We start from the raw sequence: 25,237 nt of genomic DNA, 5'->3' as shown, positions 1-25,237 counted from the left end.
CAATAAAAAAATGTTTTAAGTTTAACTAGATTTTTGATTTCTTAAAATTTGAAAAATATACATAAAATGAGAAATATTAGTGGAGCGATTTTTAATATGCATTTTTAGGTTTTTTTTCCCCCTGAATAATATTTTAGTTACTAATTTGTTGTAATTTTTGAACTGCTCAGCCAATTTTTTTTAATTTTTTTTTTTATTAAGCTTGGCAGATAATTTTGCACCTTTCATGTTTCTTTTTGCTTTTCAAAAATTAGTTTGTCCAACCTAGATAATATTTATAATATTAAGTATTAATTTTCCTTACTTTATATATTATGCTCCACTTTATTAGAATTATTTATTTTCAATAATATAAAATTGATTTTTTTCTAGTTTCAGTAGATTCTGGATTTGTTTTTGCGTAAAATAAAAAAATTATGCAGAATGAGAAATATCCACCAGTGGGAGATATTTTAGAATATATATTTTTATTGTTTTCTGACTGAATAAAAGTCATGGGAAAAGTACTTTAAATAGGACAAACAACCTCTCAAATCCAAGTTCTTTGCCAAAATATTTTACGCGCACTACTTTTTCATCAGATCATCATTGATAAAGCCATCTGTTCCCACTTACTCGATACGGAAGAATTTTGGTCTGCTGTTGATTGGATCCTAACTTAACAGCATTCTGGTTGCCAATAATTAGCTTGGCACTAAATATAAAATGACAATTTCACATGGCACACCAAACCAGCATGCATGCAGCATGCTGGTCAAAAACAAGGATTTCGTGTATTGCATGCTAAAAATGACTGTTTTAATACAGGGGTAACGCGATATTCAATGGCAACCAAGGCGGTGTGTATATTTTCGGGGACGGCCGAGGTCTCATTGAAGGAAACGACATCTACGGGAATGCCTTGGCTGGGATACAGATCAGGACCAACAGCTGTCCTATCGTCAGACACAACAAGATCCACGACGGGCAGCACGGCGGCATTTATGTGGTAAGAGAGATTGATGCTAAATTCTTTAGTTTTCACCAAGACGCAAACATTTCCTACATTGAACAGCATGAAAAAGGACAAGGTGTGATCGAGGAGAACGAAGTGTACAGCAACACGCTGGCTGGAGTGTGGGTCACAACGGGCAGCACGCCGGTACTGAGGAGGAACAGGATACATAGTGGAAAGCAGGTAGGAGCTTTGCTAATAATTAGCAGTGACACTGGATTAAAAATCTTCGGTCTTTTTAACCAGTTTAGGTTGGGTGTGCGTTTGCTCTTTTATACACATTGCGCCCGGAGCGCTGTGGTGAATTTCGACCATTAACGATGGTAGGGCGTCTACATCAGCTAATTTATTTCCTATTTTTTGGCGAGCTTGCATTAGAATAAAACGGGATGGTGTCAAGGTCCCTGACCATTTCTTCAATTTTTGGGACCTTTTTTCTAAGTGAGAGAAACGAGTTATGAAAATGATAAACAACGGAGCCCTTGAGAATTTTAAAAGAGCGTAACCGGGCAGCAATTTTTCTTTTTTTACTTCAAGATGGACGTTTTTGATAACTAAACTGTTGTGCCTGAATGATGAACAATTACTTGGGAATTACGAAGTTTAAAACAGCTCAATTAGATGCCAGAGCTCTAATGAGTACACCAGTATTTGGGGCGGCAGTCGCTCAGGAGGTAAAGAACTCGTCCTGAGATTAAGAGGTCGCAGGTTTGACTCCCGGCTCGTCCGAGTTAAATGTCGAAGTGTCCTTGGGCAAGACACTGAACCCCTAATGTCCCTGATAAGCAGGCAGGCGCCTTGCATGGCTGACTCTGGCTCTTGTCCTGTGAATGAGTAAGTGTGAAGCAAATTGTAAAGCGCTTTGGGAGGTCTTCAGTGACTTGAAAAGCGCTATATAAATGCAGACCATTTACATTTGCTTATTTTATAGTATATTATCACAGTTTGATTGTGAAACTCTCTTTTGGAAACGGGAATTTACATGAAAGCAAAAACTAATGTAAAATTATTTGTGGCTGCGAAAGTGGTGTATTACAATTTTTATTATATGAAATCGCCAAACCTTAAAAAAGAAATCAGGTAAAAACAGTATAAAATAGAACCAACTATATATTTGAAAAAAAAATAATTGTGAAACGTCCTCATTATTCACGTTGTTTTGTTTTTTTGTTTTTTGGGCGTTTGCGGTTGTTAAGTTTAGTGAATTAAAAAAACTGGGTTTTAAAAAAAATAGACTTGTCTGTCTAAATCCTAATATCTAAAAAATGGAATTCTGTTTCTATATGCTTTAGCAGATGATATTTTAATGATTAATTAGGTGTTGACATTGCACTTGAACTTCTAAACTTTTATTTTTGTGGGTGGGGCCAAAGCCACTCTCCGGCATCAAAAAAACATACAAAAAGACAATCAATTATTTGATTAGAATATGGGGATTTATCTGCATCTTCCGTTATTCCAGGTCGGGGTTTACTTTTATGACAACGGCCATGGAGTATTGGAAGACAATGACATCTACAATCACATGTATTCCGGAGTTCAAATCAGGTTTGTCCCCAAAAATATAAACGCTTCCTATTCTTGCATAGCGGAAGTACGAATTGATGTTTTCCTCCATCACTAGAACTGGGAGCAATCCCAAGATCAGGCGGAATAAAATCTGGGGAGGTCAGAACGGCGGGATTTTGGTCTACAACTCCGGTGAGAAATGGATTTCCGTCCTTTTATTTTTGACGATACGACTTAAAACTCTTTGGAATTAAAACGTTTAATTTTTTTTTTCTAATTAGGCCTGGGCTTCATCGAAGACAACGAGATCTTCGACAATGCAATGGCTGGAGTGTGGATTAAAACGGACAGCAACCCCACCCTGCGAAGGAACAAGATCCATGATGGGAGGGATGGTGGAATTTGCATTTTTAATGGAGGACGAGGTGAACTATGTTAATATAAGGCACTACACCTGATGTTTCAATAGAGAAAATGTCGCTGCCTCTGCAAGCACACCTCCAATGCATTTATGTAAATCAAATTGTTAGCTATGAGCTAAGATTAGCGCTTTTTTATTCCTTTGTCTATCTCATTGTTTATTTTCTTCTTCAGGTTTGCTCGAGGAAAACGACATCTTCAGAAATGCCCAAGCAGGCGTCCTCATCAGCACCAACAGTCACCCCGTCCTGAGGAAAAACAGAATATTTGACGGCTTTGCCGCAGGTTAGTTCATTTAAAATCAAGTGTGGAATTAAGTGACAATATTATTATGTATTTGCCAGGTATCGAGATCACCAATCACGCCACAGCCACTTTAGAGGGCAATCAGATTTTCAACAATCGCTTCGGAGGGCTTTTTCTTGCATCTGGAGTCAACGTTACGATGAAAGGTATTTTCTTCTCGCTTGTTGTCAATATTCTTTATGGTTGTCATGTATTCACTCATTTAGTAGTAATCATGTAGTTATCTTTTAAAGAGAGCCTCATTCTTTTTGCCGTCCTCGTGTCACAATACGTGCAGAGTTTCTGACACATTTACTATAATATATTTACTTACTAATTTACTAGTTTATTATGGGACTCATTCTTCCTGGCTTCCTCGTGGTCACACACGATATGCGGAGTCTTACTATGGGCCACATTCTTTTTGGCTGCCTCCTGGTGTCACAAGACCCTGATGTCACATAACATTCAGGGTGTGTGACTGGTCAACTGCAGGCAAAAATGAACTCTTCTACTGCTTTGGAAATTGCCTATTAAGTGGTGTTATGATCATGTTAATGTGCTTTAAACTCTCTAAATAAAACGCCGGGAGAGCAGCAAAATAAGAAGTGTATAAGTGTGCGATTGCACTCCCTAAGCTTTAGTGCATTTTGTCTTTGTTGATCTGGACTGAACAAGGTCCAAGGTGAAGGTCCTGTCTTTCGCAGAGATCGCCCTGTTTGCTTCCCTATTTGTGCGTTGATTCTATGACACCTGGTTTGATGAGTCGTCGCTAATTCTTCATTTGAATCCCGCAGACAACAAAATAATGAACAATCAAGATGCTATTGAAAAGGCTGTGAGCAGAGGTCAGTGCCTGTACAAGATTTCGAGTTACACCAGCTATCCAATGCACGATTTTTACAGGTAATTTCATGTTCGATGACATCGTCACACCATTTTTTTGTTTTTGTTTCGACTTTTCACGGCTCCCGTTTGGCTCGCCACAGGTGCCACACCTGTAACACCACCGACCGCAACGCCATCTGCGTGAACTGCATTAAGAAGTGCCACCAGGGACACGACGTGGAGTTCATCAGGCACGATCGGTCAGTTTCCTTAGTCGCTAAACAATGCAATATGATGCTGTGTATTATTTTCACTTTTTTATAATCATTTTTAGTGATGACATAACTATTTATGCACACCATGTCGAAAACAGTTAATCACTATAATAATGTTGTAAATAACAATACTTGAAAATTGCGTTTTGTTCTTAGCCAAAGTTTCACTTAACATTTATTACTTAAAGTCACTCCAGAAAACAAGTCGCACTGGCCATAAAATACATAATGAAAGGTTAAAAACATATAAGACGCACTACAGTATAAGTCATTTTGGGGGGGAAATATGTATATATGATTGATAAAATACTCCTCCCCTCTTAAGAGGGTTTGTCTGTAGTATCAAGGCCTTTAAGTTGTTTTTTACGCAATGTTGAAATTTTTAGCTCAGGCCAAGAGTGCACTCTTTTGTTTTAGTGTAAAAATAACTTGTGAAATGATATACCATTAATGAGTGAATTATTTCTTACAAAAATTGCTTCGGACTATAAAGTGGGCCTTATGCCAAATCACAAAAAAAAATTGATTTACAGTCCTATAAATATGGTAAATTACAAATGTGAACAACTTCAACCCCCTTAAAAATATTTTTCTAGCTCTAGTGCAGGGGTGTCAAACTCATTTAACCTCAGTAGATTAGAGAGAAAGAAATAAGAGAAGGAGAGTGAGAGAAAAGTAGAAAGGATGCGACAAGGAAAGAGAAAGGGAGAAAGAGAGCATGAGCAACAAAAGAGATGAAAAGAGAAATGGTGAGTGAGAGAGAAGAAAAATCCAAGAGAAAAAGAGAAGGGGAGAAAAGAGAAGGGGAAATCAAGAAAAAGGGAAATGTCAGGAAAAGAAGGTAAAAAGACACAGAGAAAGAGACAAAGAGGAACAAAGAAAGAAAAATATAGAAAGAGAGAGAGATAGTGAGAGAAAAAGGGAAGGGGAAATAAAGAAAGAAATACAAGTACAGCGTTTGTGAGGGGCACCTGGCTTTGGCAACATAAAGTGGACATATTTCAACCTGCAGCTCGTTTTTCCCTCGCGCTTATCTTATTGCGACATGCCTAACATTTCTTTTTCAATCCATCTGTAGGTTTTTCTGCGATTGCGGTGCAGGGACTCTTTCGAACCCTTGCACTTTAGCCGGGGAACCCACGCACGACACGGACACGCTCTACGACTCCGCCCCTCCCATAGAGTCCAACACGCTGCAGCACAACTGAAACCGGCTGCAGAAGACGAAGAAGAAACCCCAGATCTAATGTCAGACTCTTTCAGAGCATTTACAGCGAGAAAAAGACGCTTAGCTTTTTTTCCTTTTATATGAAAAAAAAGGACAATGTAAAAAGTTGTGGAAAGGGTTTGTGGGTAATCGCGATTGCCCGATGAGCGACGACGTTGGAGGAAGGTCACGATGCTTCCGAATGACCGAGCCTCTCGCACGGTAAGTGTGAGATTATACACGAACTAGCACTTCCGCCTCACCCCCGATTCAATCGTTCATTTGATTTTAATGCTTTTTTTTTCTCGGTGTAGTTTTGTATTTTCATGCAAAAATCTTACTGTACTTGAATGTCTTTATTTTATGAATTGTCTTTTGGTTATTATATCCCAGAATTGCTGTATCTAACTTCTTTCTGTGAAAGAGATCTGAGAAATGAGAGGGAAACACAGAGCGGTTTCTCCTGCAACGCTGTCACGTTCACAAGATTTAAAATCAGGTGGGCAAACGACGGTTTACGGGCCACGTATGGCTTTTTAAAAAAATGTGTTCATGAGTTTAAAGAAATTCCCTCCTTATGCAGTAATTCTCACATTTGATAAATTGCATACTTAAACCACATCGAAGGTTGTTAAGACCACACATGTCCTAGACAAATATACTAAGCTTGTCCCCGGTGTCCCCTTGTGCATCACTTTTGAAGGCAGCACATTAAAGTGTACTGTGTTCAAGACAAAAATTCAAACAATGTAGATATGCTGGCTACATTTTTCTGTCGTTTCTAATTGTATTCATATAGTATACATTTTATTTATCATAAAAAAAAATAATGAGGTGTTTTGCTGAAATCAATTGTCATGTAAAATATACTTCTGAATTTTGAGTTTAATGAATTTTATTATTGTAGTGCTTAAAAATACAACCATTTTTTCTCTATCAAGGAAAAGACACAAAAATCATTTTGAAAACATTGTTTTTTCTTCTTGATAAACACAAGGAAAATAAGTGCTGTGCTAGAAAAATAATACTTATATTGTTGCCCTACTACATTCAAGGTTTTTCAATTTGATTGATGTAGTGCTCAAAAAGTATTTTCCGGTAGACAAGGAAAAAAACTTTTTCCCTCCTTTTAATAAAAAACAGCGTATGAAATCTAAAATAATTCTGCGCCTGCCTTAATACATTTTGAGTTTAATGAATTTTATCAAATGGGGAAAACATGAAATGATCAATTAAAAGCAAATGATGAAAATGTTATCCCCTTCATCAAGACATTTGCTAGTTTTTCAAATGATTTAATATAAATATTACTATACATCAAATATTTGAGCTTGTTTGAGTTGTTCAATGAATTGGATTATATTCAGTGCTTAAATTGGAAAAACAATGTTTCTCCAAGAAAGCTTTTCAGTTAACTATTTAGTGCTTAAAAATAATAATTTTCCATTATCAGAAAAAAAACAAAGGGAAATTATTAAGTGCCTTTTTGGTGCATTTTTAGTTCAATGAATTTGATTAAATTTAATGCTTATTTATTTGCTCTTTCAAAATACAAAACATTTGTCTTGAATTAAGAAAACAGCTTTGTAAGACTACAAGGGTCAAATGTTATGTAAACAACAATTATAATAATCAAGATTGAATTAAGTTTTTCAATTTTCTCCGGCCAGTCCGACAAATTTTGTAACCCAATGTGACCCGCAAGCCAACGTTTGCCCACCCCTGGTCTAAAGATATAGTTCAGGGGAGTCTGGATTTGTAAGACTCCGATATTTCTTTTAACCCATTGGGTTATTGAACCTTGTAGCATCAACACAAGCCTCCAAAAATGAGACAATGTCGTACAAAAGAACTTTATTTCACATTTGTCAACGTTGCAGGAAAACGAGAAAAACGCTTTTTACTCCTTCGAAAACAGACCAGTATCACATACAGCACTATATCATTTCCATTATTCCCCCCCATCCCCAATTCATGTGTACTGGTGATTGTGGGTTCTAATTCAGACTGAAATGTATGCATGTATCATAACATCTAGACCTAATATATTGTGAAGTATTCAATAACCGTTACGTAGGCGCTAGCTTGAATTTAAAGGGTTTCATTTCGTAGGTGAACGTTGTCTTTTTTTTTTTTTTTTTTAAGAAAAAATAAACTATTAGATCACAGTTGTTTTATTTTTCCATAGAAAACTGACAAAACAGCCTATACAGGATCATGAAAGAAAAAACTAAATTGTTTGCAACATCTGAATAATGGTAGCAAAGCTGGTCTTGTCCGGAGTGGTCTCTTCTGCAAATTGGCAGAGCTTCCTGATAGAGAGAGAGAGAGAGAGACGTGGTCAAATTCAGCATGAGCTCAACAGGAAAGAATATCACTTTTCTTTACAAACAACATTTCGGTTAGCGCAACTTTCCGAACCCAATTACTGTATTTTCACAACCATAAAGCACAAAAGTCTGTTTCTTCAAATTATGCTGTGCACCCTCAGTGTGATGTGAAGTTGCAGGCGTAGCTGAAGACACCTTGAGGCTGCCGTTCACACTGCAGAACTTGATGCTCAATTCTGATTTTTAGGTGAAATCTCATGCTTTTTGAGATGGTGCACATTTCCAAATAAACATGACCAGTATGCGATCTCCGGTGTCTTTTAAGGATTTCCAGTTTGAAGTTTCCCGATTGCAAAGAGGACACACGCAATTGTTTGCGGAAGTACTCATGAATGCTTAGCACTAGCGTATCTAGCAATTTAAACGTTATTGTGCAACCGGGGGCTGAACAGAGCTGCCCCCCGCTATTGTTAATTCAATCCAAAAGCTCACTTTCCCTCCATTGAATGCTGTCCATGTTTTTGTTCGCTGTGGTGTGTTGGTTTCTACCCTACATGGAAGAACATGTAAATTGAGCAGCGGTGAGAGAATTGAAAAATAATGAAGGTTCGCAAGAGGAGGAAGCTGAAAAACTGAGTTTTTATCAGTGTTTCACTTTGGTTGTGGTTATTTAAATATTGATAAAAAAAAAAAAAAACTTCTGCTCCAGCTATATATTCGAATACACACTCTTGTATGCTTGTCTGTGTTATAAGGCGGCCGCAGCAGAAGGCACCCACGCCCAATCAGGTGCGCTGTATTTATATATTAAATACATAAAATGGAACCAGCTACGAGAATGTGCCTTTTAACACTGTGCACTATGGTCGGGAAAATGCGGCGACACATTTTATAATCATGTTTTCACGATTGTCAGAAAAACAAAATTACAATGATTATTGTGACGTTTTGCATTTGTTGGCAACCTAATGAATATTTTAAATGGTATTAATACAAACCCACGTTTTTTTTTTTTGAAAATACGATACGCTTCAAAACGTGATTTTCTGCAACTAACATTTTCTGAAATTGTTTTCATGATTGCCAGGACAACAAGAAGTCACTATCTTAAACCAAATTACGGTCAAGATTATCCTAACTTTTTGCATGTGTGAGAGACCTAATTTATTATTTTCCGACCATTTCTTCATAATGGTAAGAACAGTGAGCCAACATTATGTTTGAGAAGAAAATTACGCTCACGATTATCAAACACTTCTGCACTTATTGACACATTTTCCCATGACTGGACAGTAAGAAGAACAAACCTACTAAAAACTATGGGGGTTCAATTTGGCACAAAGTATGACGATCAAGATAAGAATATATTTTTGCCATATCGCTCAATAGTAATCCTTAATACATCACAATTATTGAAACATTAAATGACAAGATTATGAAAAAATTAGAAACTTTTGCATCTACTAAGCACATTTACATGATGATCATAACGACATAATATAGTAACTAGTATTGAATATGGCAAAAATACATCACGATTCTTTCTAAACAATTTACGATTACAACCTTTTAAAATTATGTTAGATCCACTTATCAAATTTTAATACCATATTTCTATAATGGTCAAAACGAAAAAAAAAAAAAGGATCCTGATAATAAGCATGTGTGGACAATATAGCAAATACTTATCACGATTAAAAGAAAATCCCTATCTCGATTCATCGTAAAGCATTTTTTTTAGCATATTTCTGATTTTTTTTTTAACAGACGGAAAAATCAGATATTTTAGGAAACATATCTAATTTCCGAATAGGGTATAATGCAATTAGTGCAATTTTAAAATCCAAATTTACATGGCATTAATGCAAATACATTAGCGCTTAACCAGGCCAGAAACTGTTGGAACAGAATCTCTCACCATCTTGTTATATTGCCAAGCTAACCACTAAAAGTCACACTATCTGCTATGGCGATTATAAAAAAATACAGACACTCCCCTGCTTACGACCATTTGACTTCGTAAAACAGTAGATTCGAACATTTTTTTCGGGATGTGGAAGAATATTCCACATTAATATGTTTAATGTTTTAACTGCTAGTATTGTAAATATGAATTCTTTAAAATATTGCCATTACCAAATTTTTTTAGCATGAAGAAGTTAGCATTTAGCCGTTAGCATCACTTTTTAGCATGTATCTGTCAGCATAACTCATCAACAGGAGTCCATTAGCATAATTTGTAAATATGAAATCGTTAAAATATAGCCATTACCAAAAATGTTTAGCATGAAGCAGTAAGCATTTAGCATCACTTTTTAGCATGTAACCATTAACTAACTCATCAACATGAACCCATTAGCATAGTTTGTAAATATGAAGTTGTTAGAATATACTTTTTTTCTATCCTGATCTAACTTACAATTGCTGTAAAAATCAATCTAACTAACTTACATGAATCTAATTATTATTAACTAACAATGTCCAGCAATGTAAGTTAGATTTTATATTGTGTGCACCCGTAGTGCTACTCTACGCCGCTACTGGCGTGTGGCGTTGTAAGAGATCACCCAGCATCCATCCAAAGAAGAAATCCTCTTCCTAGATTGTGTGTACACATTCTATACTGTATCTCCAGCGCGCTAAGAACTTCGACATTTTTATAGTTGAATATCTCGTGCATCTATTCAATATGGTTGGTGTAAAGAAGGGGCGAGAGGTTTCTTTTGAAATGAAAGTGAAATAAGAAAGCTTGATGCGGTTGAGAAAACAGTTGGATTCGCTTTTTTTCAGCCACTTTATACCACGGAGGACGACGTCAGCTAACTCTTGAAACCCATGTTCCAAAAGTAAGTAACTTCTTTATATTTATAGAGCATATTATTGTATAAAATGTACTTTTTTTTTAGTCCAAAACAATACACGTTACTTATAAAAACCTTAAACATACAAAATATAGCACTGAAGCAACTAACGAACAATCGTCCTGAACCTATCTAGTTTGTAAGTAGGGCAGCGTCTATGCGCTAAATCAAGGTCAGGGACAGCCAGAACAGAGACGAGCTTTCGATTTTTTGAGATCACAATCTTGTTGCAACACTTTATGTAATGGTTCTATCGCAATGCTAGCCAAAAAACCAATGTTATTGGCTAAGGTAGCTTGCACCCATATTAGCCAAATTGAGCGCTACATCTAGACTAGGGGATGCTGGACCAGACTAAGCCCCAATAACGATCTTTTTTGGAGCCTACACTCTTGTTAACGATTCCAAACAGACCATAACTACTCGAGTACTAGAAACATACTTGAAAAGTCGTAGACTGATGGTGTTCTTCTCGAACTCTCGTGCCTTCCTGTGTCCCGACTGGATGACTTTTTCCGGCAGGCTGGCGAGTCGAGCGGCGTTGAATCCGTAGCTTTTGGGACACGCCCCTGAAATAAACTTGTAGAGGAAGGTGATGGTTTCCTGGCTGGGATCTTCGCACTCGTTTTCCACCATGCAGGCCTGAGCAAAACATAGTCCGGAGTTTAGTTTGGCGACCGTCGCCGATTACGAGTCGGTAACCTCACCATGTGGCCGAGGCGCACCGCCGGGTTGTCGGCGTAATCCTCCACCAGGGAATGGTAATGCGTGGAGAAAAGCGTGCGGCAGCCGACGTTTTCGGCAAGTTCTTTCACCACGGCGCAGGCGATGGCTGTGCCATCATAAGTGGCGGTACCCCGGCCTGAAATACAATACAACGCCTTTATTGTCGTTACACGAAATGCTAAACTGCCCTGTGTAGTGGACATAGATATTAAAAAGTAACACAGTGTTTAAAAGTAGTGCAATTACATATATGATAAAAAAGATGAAAAATAAGTCACCCAAAAACAAGAGAATAATAGATTCATTTTCCTGGGGAATGAAAATTACCATATTTTGCAGACTAGAGTGACATTAGGACATGTTCACTTTATGGTGTGGATAAAATCTTATTCAAGCCCTCTACAGCATTCTCCCCACCTTACGACATCAACAATTTTTTGTGCTTGCCTAAAACTGAAATCAGAACTTTGTAGTGTTTGTATAGATCAGTGTTTTTCAACCTTTTTGGAGCCAGGGCATGTTTTTTACATTGGAAACATTTTTGTGGCACACCACTAACCAAAAATTTTATAAAATGACACTGAACAGTATGTTTAATTACAATATCATTTATAATACCCACAGTTTATACAGCACAGACACTTGACAATGACATCATCTCATCTCATCAGCTGCACCGCTTATCCTCAGTAGGGTCGCGGGGGTGCTGGAGCCCATCCCAGCAATCATCGGGTAGTGGGCAGGGGACATCCTGAACTGGTTGCCAGCCAATCGCAGGGCACACAGGGACAGACAACTCACTCGCTCATTCACACCTAGGGGCAATTTGGACCGGCCAATTCACCAGAAATGCATGTCTTTGGAATGTGGGAGGAAACCGGAGTGCCCGGAGGAAACCTACGCAAGCACGGGGAGAACACACAAACTCTGCACAGTAAGGCTGGGAGCTGGATTTGAACCCACGCAGGAGGTTCCCACGACCTCAGAACTGTGCCGCACACGCGCTAACCACTGCGCCGCCGTGCTGCCCACAATGACATCACATTTGTAGAAAATGATTCATAAATGTTTTATAAAATCTTAAATTCTAAAAAGTGACATTGGATAATTTCTCACCGCACACCTGACGATCTCTCACGGCACACTAGTGTGTCGCGGCAGAGTGGTTGAAAATCACTGGTATAGATGACAAGTTTGACGTCATATAAAATGCTGGTCTTCTATTGGTTTTCGTCACAACATCAAAAATTACTGATTTGCTATTGGCTGAACTACCCCCCACAATGCCCTTTTCTTTATTCAGTTCAGAATCTGGTTGGTAGGTGACACAATACTGTATCTGTACAGGATTCCTTTAGTTCTGGGTCCCAGGCTTGCATTTGTGCTAAAGGGAGAAGCAAAAACAACTATGGAAACACGAAGCTTGCGATTATCAAAAAATACCAAGAGGGAACACGCAATCCTGAAGGAATGTAGCTGTAACGATTATGAAAATTAATATTGTGTTTCTTCCCCCCTGGTCTCAGGCCATTTCACTTAGCGATCCCCACCTATCCACAGATTGTCGCATCACAGGGTGACATTGTTTGAGTTGCACTGGAGCAGAAGTCACCTTTTTGAGGGTAAATTATTTGCTAAAATAACACTCCCTTCCTGGGAAGGGGTTTTTGTAGAATTAAGCACTTCTCAATTATTTTTACCGCCAATGTTGAAATGATTTCTGTGAAAAATGTGAAATGATATGCTCGTATTATGGTAATAATTTCCCACAAGTTGCTCGGGAGTAGAACACCCAAAACTAAACAAAAAATGTGACATTGTTGTCATTACAGAAAATGACATGATTTAACATCCTCAGCAATGAGTAACAAAAACAGAAAAATATGATGCGCACCTAATTCATCAAGAAGCACCAGCGAGTGTTTGGTAGCATGGTGCAGAATGCAGGCCGTTTCGCTCAACTCCACAAAGAAAGTGCTTTCCCCTGAAACGGAGAAACATGAGTTGAAGTCACACACAATAATAGAACTTTATGAATCATTTCATTCTTTTTCTTTACCGGCCATGATCCGATCGGAAGCGCCAAGCCGAGTGAAGACTCTGTCAATGGGTGTGAAACGCAAGCTCTCGGCAGGAACAAAACAACCCAGTTGCGCCAGCACGATAACGAGGCCGCACTGAAAACAAGCACAGAACCAAAATGTCATTTATCGTAGGAGCATTAATAAGGTAACACAAAGAAAGTAAATTCTCTTAAAGGTTAAAACTGTGGACGATATGAGGCGATCCATGATCTTTGACCTTTTTTTCCACTGTTACCTTCTCTAGCCACTCCTGTTAACCACTTGATTGCTACTTTTGTTGTTAGCTGTTCCTGATTTGTGTTTCACTGTCTCCAGCCTTCCACATTTGGCCATGAGAGCAAATGCAAACGTCGCACAGTTCCATGATTCACACATCTGGGACTTGTTTCCTTCTCTAGCCACCCACGTTAGCCAAATTTCTGCAGGCTATGCCTCGCCGCTATTATTGTTGCTGTTCTTGCTTCATCCTTCAGTGTAACTCGCATTCTACTGCTGGTCCTGCAAGGGAACTTCCCCTTTTAAGTAGATACTCCCGATAGTCGCTAAAGTTAGCCACTCACACCAGCTCTGACCAACTCCTGCTTTTGGCTCTCTTCAGCCGCTCCGGCAGCTTTCACATCTTTTCACGGAAGAAAAAAAAAGAAAGTTTGTTTCCGAATTCATAGTTGTATCTTTCAGGCTTCAAACAAATTACTCCCGCGCACACAAACACAAATCCAGCCTTGAGAAAAAAACATGGGCACAGCAGGCTGGCCAGCAAACGGGGCTAAGCTGGACCAAACAAAACGAAACCTTCGAGTGCCCGCACGGAAATGGCAAAATATCTGGACCATTATTACCGTATTATCTCACTACCTGCCTGTTTAGCAGCATAATTCCTGTTTACAAATAAGCAGACTAGTCAAATTGTTTTCTCTAGGTCGTAGAAGAACCTAACTTGTAATTCATCTTTTTCGGCCAATTGGAGGCTTTGTTTTGCCCCGCTTTAGCCTACGCGAGCCTGTAAGTGCTAAAAAGGACCCACCCCCCTCCTTTACTTCCGAATAACCTTAGCCAATAGTGACAAATTCAAATGATGATTGACACATTGGTTAGGAAATGGAAACTCAGTTTATATATCCCAGGATGTACAGGGCACTACTTCTGCGAGGGCAAATTGAGTTGGCGGCTGCTTAACATAGTTGTGAGACCTCAATATTGATCAATATATGAGGTGCACCTTATAATAAGGTCCATAGTCGGCTTTGGAAAAAATTGAGGGCTTTTAGGTGTGCAGAACTTAAGTAATTGCAAGACAAGCGGGGAAGAAAAGTCACAATCACATACCTAAAAAAAGGCGAAGGCAAAAAAGGAACACACGCCGTACGATCAACTTGGACTAAATAGTCAGAAGTCCACAAGCGACACGGTAGGCAAAGTTCAAATTACTTCGCTGAAATGTGCGCTACGCATTTGCTGAATACAGACGCTCCCCTACTTCAAACATTCAAGTTACGGACAACGGTACATACGAACATTCTTTTCAAAATGTTGAAATCGTATCCGGACATCGCTGCAAGTTAGATTTTGTATTGTGTGAACATTTTCCCGTGTACAAAACATTACTGTAGTGCTTCTTTCCGCCGCATGGTGGCACCGTGAGAGGTCACCCAGCATCAACCTTGAAGAAAAAAATCCGGCTTCTACTTCCTGGTTCGTGTGTAATGTAAACACACTGTAAACACACTGCATCTCTAGCACGCTAAGTACTTTGACGTTTTTATTGTTTAATATCTCGTGCACCCATTCAATATAGTTGGTGTAGTGTAAAGAGGTGAGCCTTTTAATTTATAAGTAAAGTGGAATAGGAAAGCTTGATGCGGTTGAGAAAAGGGTTGGTTTTGTCCACTTTTTACCATGGAGAAGAAAGTCGCCTAAATCCTCACAGTAAGTTAACTTTATTTATCTTTATAGTCACGTCGTGTTTATTTGTTATCTAAATGGCTTCACAGACCACAGAATGTCAACGCCTAATGTGTAGCTTTGTTTTTCAGTGCTATTCTTTATCATTCAGCCTGCTTTCTAACGTTATACAGCATATTTTATTAATCGTTTATTTTTCAGTTTCAGAACAATACAAGCCTTAAACATATTTATAAAAACCTTAAACATACAAAATATAGCACTGAAGCAAACTTACGAACAAATTCAACTTACAAATGATCGTCCGGAACCTTTCTCATTCGGAAGTAGGGCAGCGTCTCTAGGGTATATGTAGTCGAACGGTCTTATTTTGAAAATCAATTTCTCAAGATAAGTGGCGCGTGGAATATTTTGGAACATGACTGCATGATTTCGGGGGAAGGAACACTACACGTCCTGTGCCTAAATCCAATGAGTCACATGACATCAAGCATCCAATAACAATCGACCCACCTGTCTCATGAGCGTCGACTTCCCTCCCATATTGGGCCCGGTAACTAGTACGCAGGAGGCGTTACTCCAGTCTTTGTCGCCGTGGCAACCGATGAAAATATCGTTCGGGATGAAACTGTCGCCGAAAAACGTCTTCGTAACGCAAGGGTGGCGAGAACCAATCAGCTTGAGGAAAGGTGCCACGCCTTCGTCTCCATCGGGGAGAACCAGTTCTGGCCTGCTCATCGGCCCGTCCCCACCCTGGCTGTAGCGGGACAATGCCAATAGGACGTCTGAAAAGGCAGGACACTGGGATGAGTGACTAGAGAAGGAAACACGGGGTAAAAAAATAGAAGAAGCCTGAAAGATGGGTCTTGATGTAAGTGGCCGCTTAACTAACTTCCCAAAATTGTCATTTGGCCTTATTTTCATTATATTTTGTCTCATTTTGGTCAAAAATATCGATTTGAGCAAAATGGTTTACACTCCTCAAGAATAGAGAAAATTTTCCCATTCAAGGAGGACATTTTCTTACTTTATTTGAGAAACAACGGAATTTGTCCTCAAGTTAACTCAATTTAAGATTTTTATCCTGTTGTATTCGTAAATCAAGATAACAGAGACATAGTTACCAAAATTGTCTCATCTAGCCGTCTAGTCGCTTATTTTAATTTTGGATTTTATTTTAGTATACATTATCAGTAAAATGAGCAAAATAATCCACCATCTGGAAGACAGCAGTCCTCAACACAGCTCAGGATATCATCAATTGCTCTCTGCCCAATCTGGAGGACATGTAAATATTGCTTAGCTATTGTCAAGGTTGAGTAGGGTTACTTTAACTGGATTACTTTCAATTACTTTTGGATGACTCCAATACCAAATATGCTAATAAAAGACAAAAACTAAATATGAATAAAATTACAAAATTTTGTGCAGGCTTGGGGGGTAACGGAATACATGGAACGGCAAAAATGATGTTTGCAAGCAGTTTGGATTTCTTTTCATTTTGTTTCTGTCGCATTTTATGTTAGTTTTGCCGGAGATCAAAGAGATCAAAGCCAGGAGAGAAAGCTTACCACGTGCTGTGAGTCATCATTTTATTCATATTTAGCTTTTTTTGTCTTTTATTATCATATTTGGTATTGAAGTAATCCAAAAGTAATTGAAAGTAATCCCGTTAAAGTAACCTTACCCAACCCTGGCTATTGTAATATTATTCTTATTTTTTTTCTTTGAAGTCTTTCATGACATGGTTATCTTTGAGTGTCACATTGTTATCAATGACAATAAACACAATTAGATTTCATCAAGCTAATCATAACGAGATGTTTTCTTCATGAGAGAAACAAGAGACAAGTAAAATGATTCTGAAATATTCAAAAATAATCTCCAGGATAGATTTTGCAAATCTATAGATCATTTGAGAACAGCTTTCTTCGATCTTCGCAACATTGCTAAAATTCGTCCAATGCGGTCTCAGTCAGATGTGTAGATTATAATTCACGCGTTTGTTACCTCCCGTCCCGATTACTGTAATGCACTACTCTCCGGTCTCCCGAAGTCCAAAATCAAGAGCCTTCAGCTGGTACAAAATGCTGCAGCGAGGGTTTTAACTAATGCAAGAAAGTTTGATCACATGACCCCGATTTTAGCTAACCTGCATTGGCTCCCTGTTAGCTTAAGATGTGATTTTAAGGTTCTGTTGGTATTATATAAAATCATGCTTGGACTTGCTCCCTCATATCTTTCAGATTTAATTTCGCCCTACGTTCCAGTCCGGAGCCTTCGCTCTGAAAATGCTGGTCTACGAGTGATCCCGAGAGCCAAGAAGAGATCCGCAGGTTCGAGAGCGTTCTCCGTCCGGGCCCTGTGGAATGCTCTTCCCCCTGAGATTCGATCTGCAACCTCGCTGGAAATGTTTAAATCTAAGCTTAAAACACTCTTCTACTCTGTAGCATATGAATAATCTACATTTTATGTTGATAATATGTATATTATTTGCCCTCATGAAGGTTTTAGATGAGGGGATGGTTTCATAATAGTCTGTAATAATAGTTTGTATTAGTACTTGATCTGTCCAGCCTTTTGAGACACTTTGTGATTAAGGGCTATACAAATAAACATGACTTGAAAAAATGTTTAAAAATGAGCAGCACTTTCAATTCTCTAATTTCTAAGGGTATTCAATAAACAAGATCAAATGTCTTTGATAAAATCAAAATATTTATAGTTAGCTAAAAAAAACTGGTATTATTTTGCTTATTTTAGGGAGGATTTTGATTTTCTTGTTTTGAAAAATGAAAAAAAATGTTCTAAAATAAGAAATTGTACTGAATAAAAGCAGAAATCTGCTGTTTCGATTTTGCTAACTTTAAGGTTTTCTATTTAAAAGACCATGTAAAATGTTTTAAAATAAAAAAAAGATTCCAGCAAAATACTCCGGTTTCTATTTGGCAACTTATAAGGGGGATGTTTCTATGTAAAATGTTTTAAAATGAAAAATAATTTTGAAAATGAGCGAAACAATACTTTATTTTGTGAAATTCAGGAGGATTTTTTTAGTATTAGCGCACAATGTTTTAAGATAAGAAAAAATATTTAAGGGGGGATTTTACTTATTTTTTTGAGAACAGTAAATTGATACTCCTAAAAGCAAACATCTCGAGATTGCCCAAAAGGTGAAACAAAAGTCTTCCTACCGAGAACTGCCATACACTCCACGGCCGTCTTCCAGTCACTGTAGTTCTTATCAAAGTTATAGAAGAGCCTCCTCATGCAGTCCTTGAGTGCAGCGTCCCTCTTCTCCTCGAATCCTTGCAGCTCTGAGAACAGCGACTCAGATTCTTTGGTCACGTAGCGCTTGAACCCTTTCTTAGTGGACTTGACCTGGTACTCCTCCGGCACGTTCCTCTCAGAGACGCTGTCGGGCACCTCCATCTGGAATCGATTTCGCCCGGTGCCCCAGTACGCCATGGTCCGGCACCCGATCCTCTTCTTCTGACGTTCCAGATACTCCTGCAGTTTCCGATCGCAGTTTTTGATGCCGACTAGGGCTTGGTCGTACTCTGGGTCGAAACCCTCCTTGGGGGAGATGACTCCGGTAGTCCGGGCTTTTTGGTGGTCGAAAGCAGTCTCCCAGCGCTTAAGTTCGGCAGACAGGTCGGGGAACAGTCCGTCTTCGGTGTCGCCTTTGGGACTGATCACTCGGTGAAGTAATTTGGACTGGAAGTCGCCGACAACCGATTCGAAGATCCGAACGATCTCTTGCATTGTTTGGAACCCTTCAAAAGCCGAAAGAAAGTCAGCTATTTTCCTCTTACTGTACGTAACTTCTTCGTAAAGAACCGCTCGACTATCGGGATGGTCCTGACCCTTTAGCGGCGTCCCAATTCCGTGGATCTTACTCAACAGCCGCTCCAAGTCAGGGAGCTTCTTGAGCAGATCCAAAACTTCAGACACCTGCTCCTGGACGGCCATCAGATCTTCCAACGCATCCAATCTATCCCTGATAGACTTCGGGTTGCAGAGAGGAGCGCAGAGCCACTGCTTGAGCAGACGCTTTCCGAAAGGGGTGGCGCAAGTATCTAGGCGGTCCAGGAGAGTTCCTTCTGTCCCACCAGAAGCGTTCTGGAAAATGTCTAGATTTGCAAGGGTCACTCCATCAAGGACCATGCGCTGGCGAGTCCGAGCGAAGAAACTCAATTTGTTGGCCTCAATTTCCACGTCAACGGGGACGTATTCTTCGAAGTTAGCCATTGAGAGGAGTTCCTGGTCTACCAGACACTTTTTCAAGTAGAAGACGCATCCGCCCAAAGCAGACAGGGCAACCTCATAACCGTCCTTGGGAGTAAGACCAAGTGAATCGCTCTCCGAGGTCATTTTCCGAAGAACCTCTGGTAACAGACTTCTTGAACTCTCTCGAAAGTAGTCCTCCTCCGAAAGAGTTTTCAGAGTCTTCTGAGCGTCCCAGAACTGCGTACTAGCAGTGAGTCCTTCCTGCATTGCAGAGGACAATGATGCCTTGAGGATTTTGCGGGTTTCAGAGGACGGGTTACCCTTTTCAAAAAGAACTTCAGCAGGGGCATAGTGCGCTATTAGTGTGCGCAAGCGCGAACAGTGCCGGTCATCCTTGAACTGACCCACGTGGAAAGAACCGACGGAGGTGTCCACGAAGCAGACTCCGTAGGAGCGGCAACAAAGACCTTCGTCTTCTGGTTTCTCTTTTAAACTGAGGAGGAACTTGCTTTGATTTTCTGCAGGGGTTCCGTCCAAAACGCTGTAGGTTTGAGTTCCTCGCGTCAGAATCCGACAGACTTCCCGTTTGACCACCCGGTCGAACTTTGTGGGTTTGAGTAAAGTCTTGCATCGGGCTTCCATCATTTCCGGGGTTTCTGTTTGCTCCACACGAGCTACCTTGTAGCCTTTCTGAATCAAACCGTCCGAGAACCGTCCAAAACCAATCTCCGGAAATCCGGAATGAGCCCAGGTCCCTTTCATAAAAGTCAACCCGAGCTCGTTGACTCCGATCACGGCGTCCATGTGGTAGAGTTCATAAAACTTCCCGACTTTATAGAAGATAACGGTGTCGAACATCGTGGACTTGATGAGCCACCATTGACGCATGCCGGGAGTGTTTCGGTTCAGGAAGTCTTCTGGCACGTACAGGGTGGTGGGATCGTATCCTTCGTCCGACACCTTCCGCCGTTGCCCGTCTTTCCGCCGATGCTCCTGCAACCACTCCAGCTTCTCGTGGTCCCAAGCGGTGGATCCCCCGCCCACACCTGAAGCACTTTGGCTTTCAAAGCTATCTGGGGCTGAAAACGCGGATAATCGAGACTTCGTGTCGACTGCTAAAGACGCTGACAGGCGTTTTGGCGCACCGGTTGGCTTTGGTTTCACCGTGGCGGATTTCTCAGCGGGTCGTTTCCGTTTAACGGGCTTTACCGGGCTTTCCACTTCAGATTCTTGAGTGCTTTCCGGTTCTTCGGGCTCGCTGCTCACCGTAGGTTCTTCTTCCTCATCCTCGCTGCTGCTGGCAGCGTTTTCAGGTCTGAATTCATCGTCCGACCCGTCGCTATCCGAAGCTATGATTATGCGGCGGCGTTTGGGTTTGTTTCCTTTGGAACGGGTTTGAAGAGGACCAGAATTTGATGTTTTGGATTCTTCGATTTTCTCTTGGGCTTCATCGCCAACATCGTCGTCGGTCTGTGATGATTCATCAAGCTGTGAAATTGTATATATTAAGAATTTTAAGCAATCATATACATGTACAGGAAATTCCGTACTATAAGCCGGTACTTTTTTCCTCAAACGTTCAACCCTGCGGCTTATTCAGTGATGCTGCCAATTTATGTAATTTTTTTAACGGCCGCCAGCGGCGCTCGAGTACAAAAGGTAAGATTTATACCGGTGGAATATATGCGCCGAGGAAGACTGCAACTTCTTGGCTTGTGCATAAATTAAATTAGCGTAAACATACCCTCATCATGCAAAATGGAGGAAGATGAGGACGGTTTATATATATTTTTCCCACCCTTACCTTTGGAAATATACACTTTTTTCCTTGGATTACTTTTACGGGACCCGGACTCTGCAGGTCTGCATCAAACTTTAAGTACCGGTATCATTTTCCGTTCATTTTGCCGGCTGTGATTTTTGGACTGTGTACTTTAATAAAGGACATTTTGTTTCAATCACGGGACTTAAAAGTCGGGTTTAATTTTGTGTTTGTGTTACATTTTTTAATGTGGGCACATGCGGCTTATATACAGGTGCGGCTTGTGTAAGTACAAAATCGGTTTTCCTCTTAAAATGTGGTGGGTGCGGCTTATAATCAGGTGCGCTCTATAGTCCGGAATTTACGGTATGTAACATAAGTACAACTTACTATCTATATTTTATTACTTTAATGTAGGCTACCCGGGGCTCCGAATGCATTATTTCCAATATGTATCTCTACACCACTATACAGCTATTTCACTAATGTCTTATTCCAGGGTCTAACATATAATTTGCATGTATGCTGCGATTATGCCCACCTCCATTTCTTCTCCCTCCTCGTCTTCCTCCTCATCCGATGGATCGTTACAGAGAGGCATCTTGAGCCGATTTTCTGGGCTCTCGAACAACACTTTGTCCGCGAGCTCCATCGCGCGACGGATTTCAGGTTTTCCGCTAAAAAACAAGCCTCCGCTTTTAGCATCGCTACTGTCGGACCCTGAAAGACAAATCTTGCAACATTAGCGACAATTTTATGAGCTATGAAAACGCTATTAGCGGCTAACCTTGGTACTCTCTGATGTATTTGGTGCTGACCCATCCTCGTGTGGGCGGCTCATCAAAAAAGTGGACGTGCACCCGCTGAGCCCGACCGCGGCCCCGCATCTGCTGGCCAGTCAGCGGTTGAGGGGCCACCATGCACGGCCACCAAGGATGGCCCTCCAGCTTTGTCCAGACAAGAGAACCCGCATTGAAGGAGAATTTGGGGCCCCTAAAGCAGAAAATCAGAGATCAGAAATGCGTGCTTACTTTTGTTTATTATGTATAGCAATGATCTGGAGGCAATCTTATATGAATTGTTTTTTTCTAAATTTAATATCTAAAAGACGTCTAAAGTCACTCTGATGTCGACTAAAATTGGTCTACTGCAGGTCTAAAAGTTACTGTTTTTACAACATTTAAATTTAGACTTAATGCATAAGATAAGAATACACAATAATTTAGTTTTAAGTTTAGGCTAGAAGTCTAATCATAGTTCTGACTACACATCTAAAAGACGTCCAAATGTAGAGCTGGCGTCTAAAAAGATGTCCAAATGTACAGCGGGCGTCTAAAAAGATGTCCAAATATACAGCGGGCGTCTAAAAAGACATCCAAATGTACAGCGGGCGTCTAAAAAGACGTCCAAATGTAGACCGGGCGTCTAATAGACGTCCAAATGTAGACCGGGCGTCTAATAGACGTCCAAATGTAGACCGGGCGTCTAATAGACGTCCAAATGTAGACCGGGCGTCTAAAAAGACGTCCAAATGTAGACCGGGCGTCTAAAAAGACATCCAAATGTAGACCGGGCGTCTAAAAAGACGTCCAAATGTAGACCGGGCGTCTAAAAAGACGTCCAAATGTAGACCGGGCGTCTAAAAAGACGTCCAAATGTAGACCGGGCGTCCAAAAGACGTCCCAAATTTAGACCGAGCGTCCAAAAGACGTCCCAAATTTAGACCGGGCGTCTAAAAGACGTCCCAAATTTAGACCGGGCGTCTAAAAGACGTCCAATGGGAGTCTAAAAGATGTCTAATGAAGGTCTACATTTAGACTAAACATCTAAAAGCTGTCAAAGTTGACAATACACATCCATCCATTTTATTCCACTAATCTGGGAAGCCCAGACCTCCTTATCCCCAGCCACTTTATCCAGCGGGATCCTGAGGCGTTCCCAGGGTGGCCTAGAAACCTAGTCTCTCTAGCGTGTCCTGGCTTGTCTCCTTCTGTCAGGTGGGACATGCCTGGAACACCTCCCGAGGAAGGCGTCCAGGAGGCATCCTTATCAGATGCCTGAGACACCTCGAATGGCTCTACACGGAGTTCCTCAGGGATGTCTGAACTTCTCACCTTATCTCTAAGGGAGAGCCCAGCAACACTCCGGAGGAAAGTCATTGTATCGGAGTTCTTTTTCGTTCGGTCATGACCCACAGTTCATGACAATATGTGAGGGTAGGAATACACATATAAAATATGTTTAATAGACGCCTTACTTTAGATTACACATCTGAAAGATGTCTCAAAGACATCAAATTTAACACTGGACATTTAACAGCCCTCCAAGTTTAGACGTCTAATAGACGCCCAAAAGACGTGTAATTAACGTCCCAGTTTGGACTGGACATCTAAAATACGTTCAAGCTTGGACTAAATGTCTCATAGACTACCCACCCAAAGCATGTCAAGTAGAGGGCCAAATTTAAATTACATACTTAAAAAAAGTTCTAAATTTAGACTACACATCTAAAAGTTTAGACTTCCTACACATTTAATAGTCATCCAAGTTCAGATTACACATCTAAAAACATGTAAATTACTTATCTTTATACATTTGAAAGACGTCCAAGTTAAGACTACAAGTCTAAAAGAGGTCTTAGTTCGGACTTCACATAGACATCCAAGTTTAGGCTACTGTATACATTTAATAGACGTCCAGTAGGGGTCTTAGTTCGGACTTCACATCTAAAAGACGTCAAATTTCTGATTACGTTCAGACTACACATCTACAAAACGTACAATAATTTTGATTTAACGTGTAAACATTGACTCCTCTGTGCATTAATTACATGTAACCGAAAATGTTGCCATGTCTATACAAATTATTCTCATTTGGAGCAGTATTTATATATATATTAATATTTTAAAAACACCAAATAGCAGTTAATTAGGCGTCTAAGGAGGGCAGCAAAACGGAGCAGTGGTTAGCGCGTGTGCGGCACAGTTCTGAGGTCATGAGATCAAACCTCCTGTGTGGAGTTTGCGTGTTCTCCCCGTGCTTGCGTGGGTTTCCTCCGGGCACTCCGGTTTCCTCCCACATTCTAAAAACATGCATGTCAGGTTAATTGGCCAGTCCAAATTGTCCCTAAGTGTAAATGAACGAGTGATTTGTCTGTCCCTGTGTACCCTGCGACTGGCTGGAACCCAGTTCAAGGTGTCCCCCTACCCATTGCCCAAAGATAGCTGGGGTGGGCTCCAGCACCCCCGCGACCCTACTGAGGAAATAGCGGTGCAGATAATGGATGGATGGACAGACGTCTAAGGCTCGGTGGTTCGTAGACGACCAGTACAATTTGATTTACGAATGCGCATTTTTGATCCTATTATCAATTTCAGCATAATATAAGAAGCACCTCCTAATTTCTTTAAGTGCTGTTGTAGTCACTAAACGCACACTTGGTACAATTCGACCAAACAACGAAGAGATAAACTCACTCGTCTTTTGCTTTGGAAGTTTTGTCGCCGAAGAGTTTGTTAAATCCCCCTTTGGCGCTTTTAACGCCACTTTTGCGTTTGATTTTGGTGTTGGTGCTCAGTTGTTGTTTAGCTTCTTCTTTCGGAGACGAGTTGGACTTGGACGACGGCACATCAGCTTCCGCCGGGTCAGGACTGGGCTTCGGTTTGGAGACCGGCGGAGGAGATTTGGAGAAGAACTTAAATAAGGAGCTTTGTTTGGCCATGAGAGAAGGTCGGCGGAGACAAAATCGTAGCTACTTGCTCACTTCAGATCCTTAGGCCATTAGCAAGCAGCGTGAGCCGAAAGGATTCGCGGGAAAAGACAAG

General features: G+C 40.4%; 2 protein-coding genes across 5 annotated transcripts in view; one reads left to right on the top strand and one right to left on the bottom strand.

Annotated features, from left to right (window-relative positions):
• The window catches only part of fbxo11a (F-box protein 11a), a 22,501-nt gene extending 14,346 nt beyond the window's left edge, over positions 1–8,155 (top strand). For 3 of the 4 annotated variants that reach the window (XM_088351649.1, XM_088351648.1, XM_088351650.1), the window contains exons 13-22: positions 808–988; positions 1,055–1,177; positions 2,457–2,542; positions 2,619–2,695; positions 2,785–2,928; positions 3,098–3,208; positions 3,268–3,375; positions 4,006–4,114; positions 4,198–4,296; positions 5,390–8,155. In XM_088351649.1, coding sequence (XP_088207775.1) covers positions 808–988; positions 1,055–1,177; positions 2,457–2,542; positions 2,619–2,695; positions 2,785–2,928; positions 3,098–3,208; positions 3,268–3,375; positions 4,006–4,114; positions 4,198–4,296; positions 5,390–5,519 — 1,168 coding nt within the window. In that variant the 3' untranslated portion in view covers positions 5,520–8,155. The remainder of the gene's footprint in view (positions 1–807; positions 989–1,054; positions 1,178–2,456; positions 2,543–2,618; positions 2,696–2,784; positions 2,929–3,097; positions 3,209–3,267; positions 3,376–4,005; positions 4,115–4,197; positions 4,297–5,389) is intronic. The other variant, XR_015852521.1, reaches the window with a different exon arrangement.
• msh6 (mutS homolog 6 (E. coli)) lies at positions 7,358–25,237 on the bottom strand. Its single transcript, XM_088351647.1, has 10 exons — positions 24,890–25,237; positions 22,201–22,406; positions 21,955–22,133; positions 18,616–21,139; positions 15,935–16,206; positions 13,495–13,612; positions 13,330–13,419; positions 11,417–11,571; positions 11,152–11,351; positions 7,358–7,830 (listed from the first exon to the last, which is right to left on the bottom strand). Exons 1-10 carry the CDS (start codon positions 25,132–25,134, stop codon positions 7,749–7,751), a joined length of 4,071 nt encoding a protein of 1,356 aa, XP_088207773.1. The 5' UTR covers positions 25,135–25,237; the 3' UTR covers positions 7,358–7,748.

This window comes from Urocampus carinirostris, chromosome 13 (genome assembly GCF_059441175.1).
Source record: "Urocampus carinirostris isolate Australia breed hairy pipefish chromosome 13, RoL_Ucar_1.0, whole genome shotgun sequence".
NCBI lineage: Eukaryota > Metazoa > Chordata > Actinopteri > Syngnathiformes > Syngnathidae > Urocampus > Urocampus carinirostris.
The sequence above is the reverse complement of the archived record's forward strand: the minus strand, read 5'-3'. Positions and strand labels throughout refer to the sequence as shown.

Excerpts from the sequence above, each read along its gene's own strand:
- msh6 (XM_088351647.1), bottom strand. The coding sequence starts at position 25,134 with ATGGCCAAACAAAGCTCCTTATTTAAGTTCTTCTCCAAATCTCCTCCG. Across the intron at positions 13,613-15,934 it reads AGTCGACGCTCATGAGACAG|TGCGGCCTCGTTATCGTGCT; the intron begins GTGGGTCGATTG and ends GCTTGTTTTCAG. Across the intron at positions 7,831-11,151 it reads ATCAGTCTACGACTTTTCAA|GAAGCTCTGCCAATTTGCAG; the intron begins GTATGTTTCTAG and ends TCTCTCTATCAG.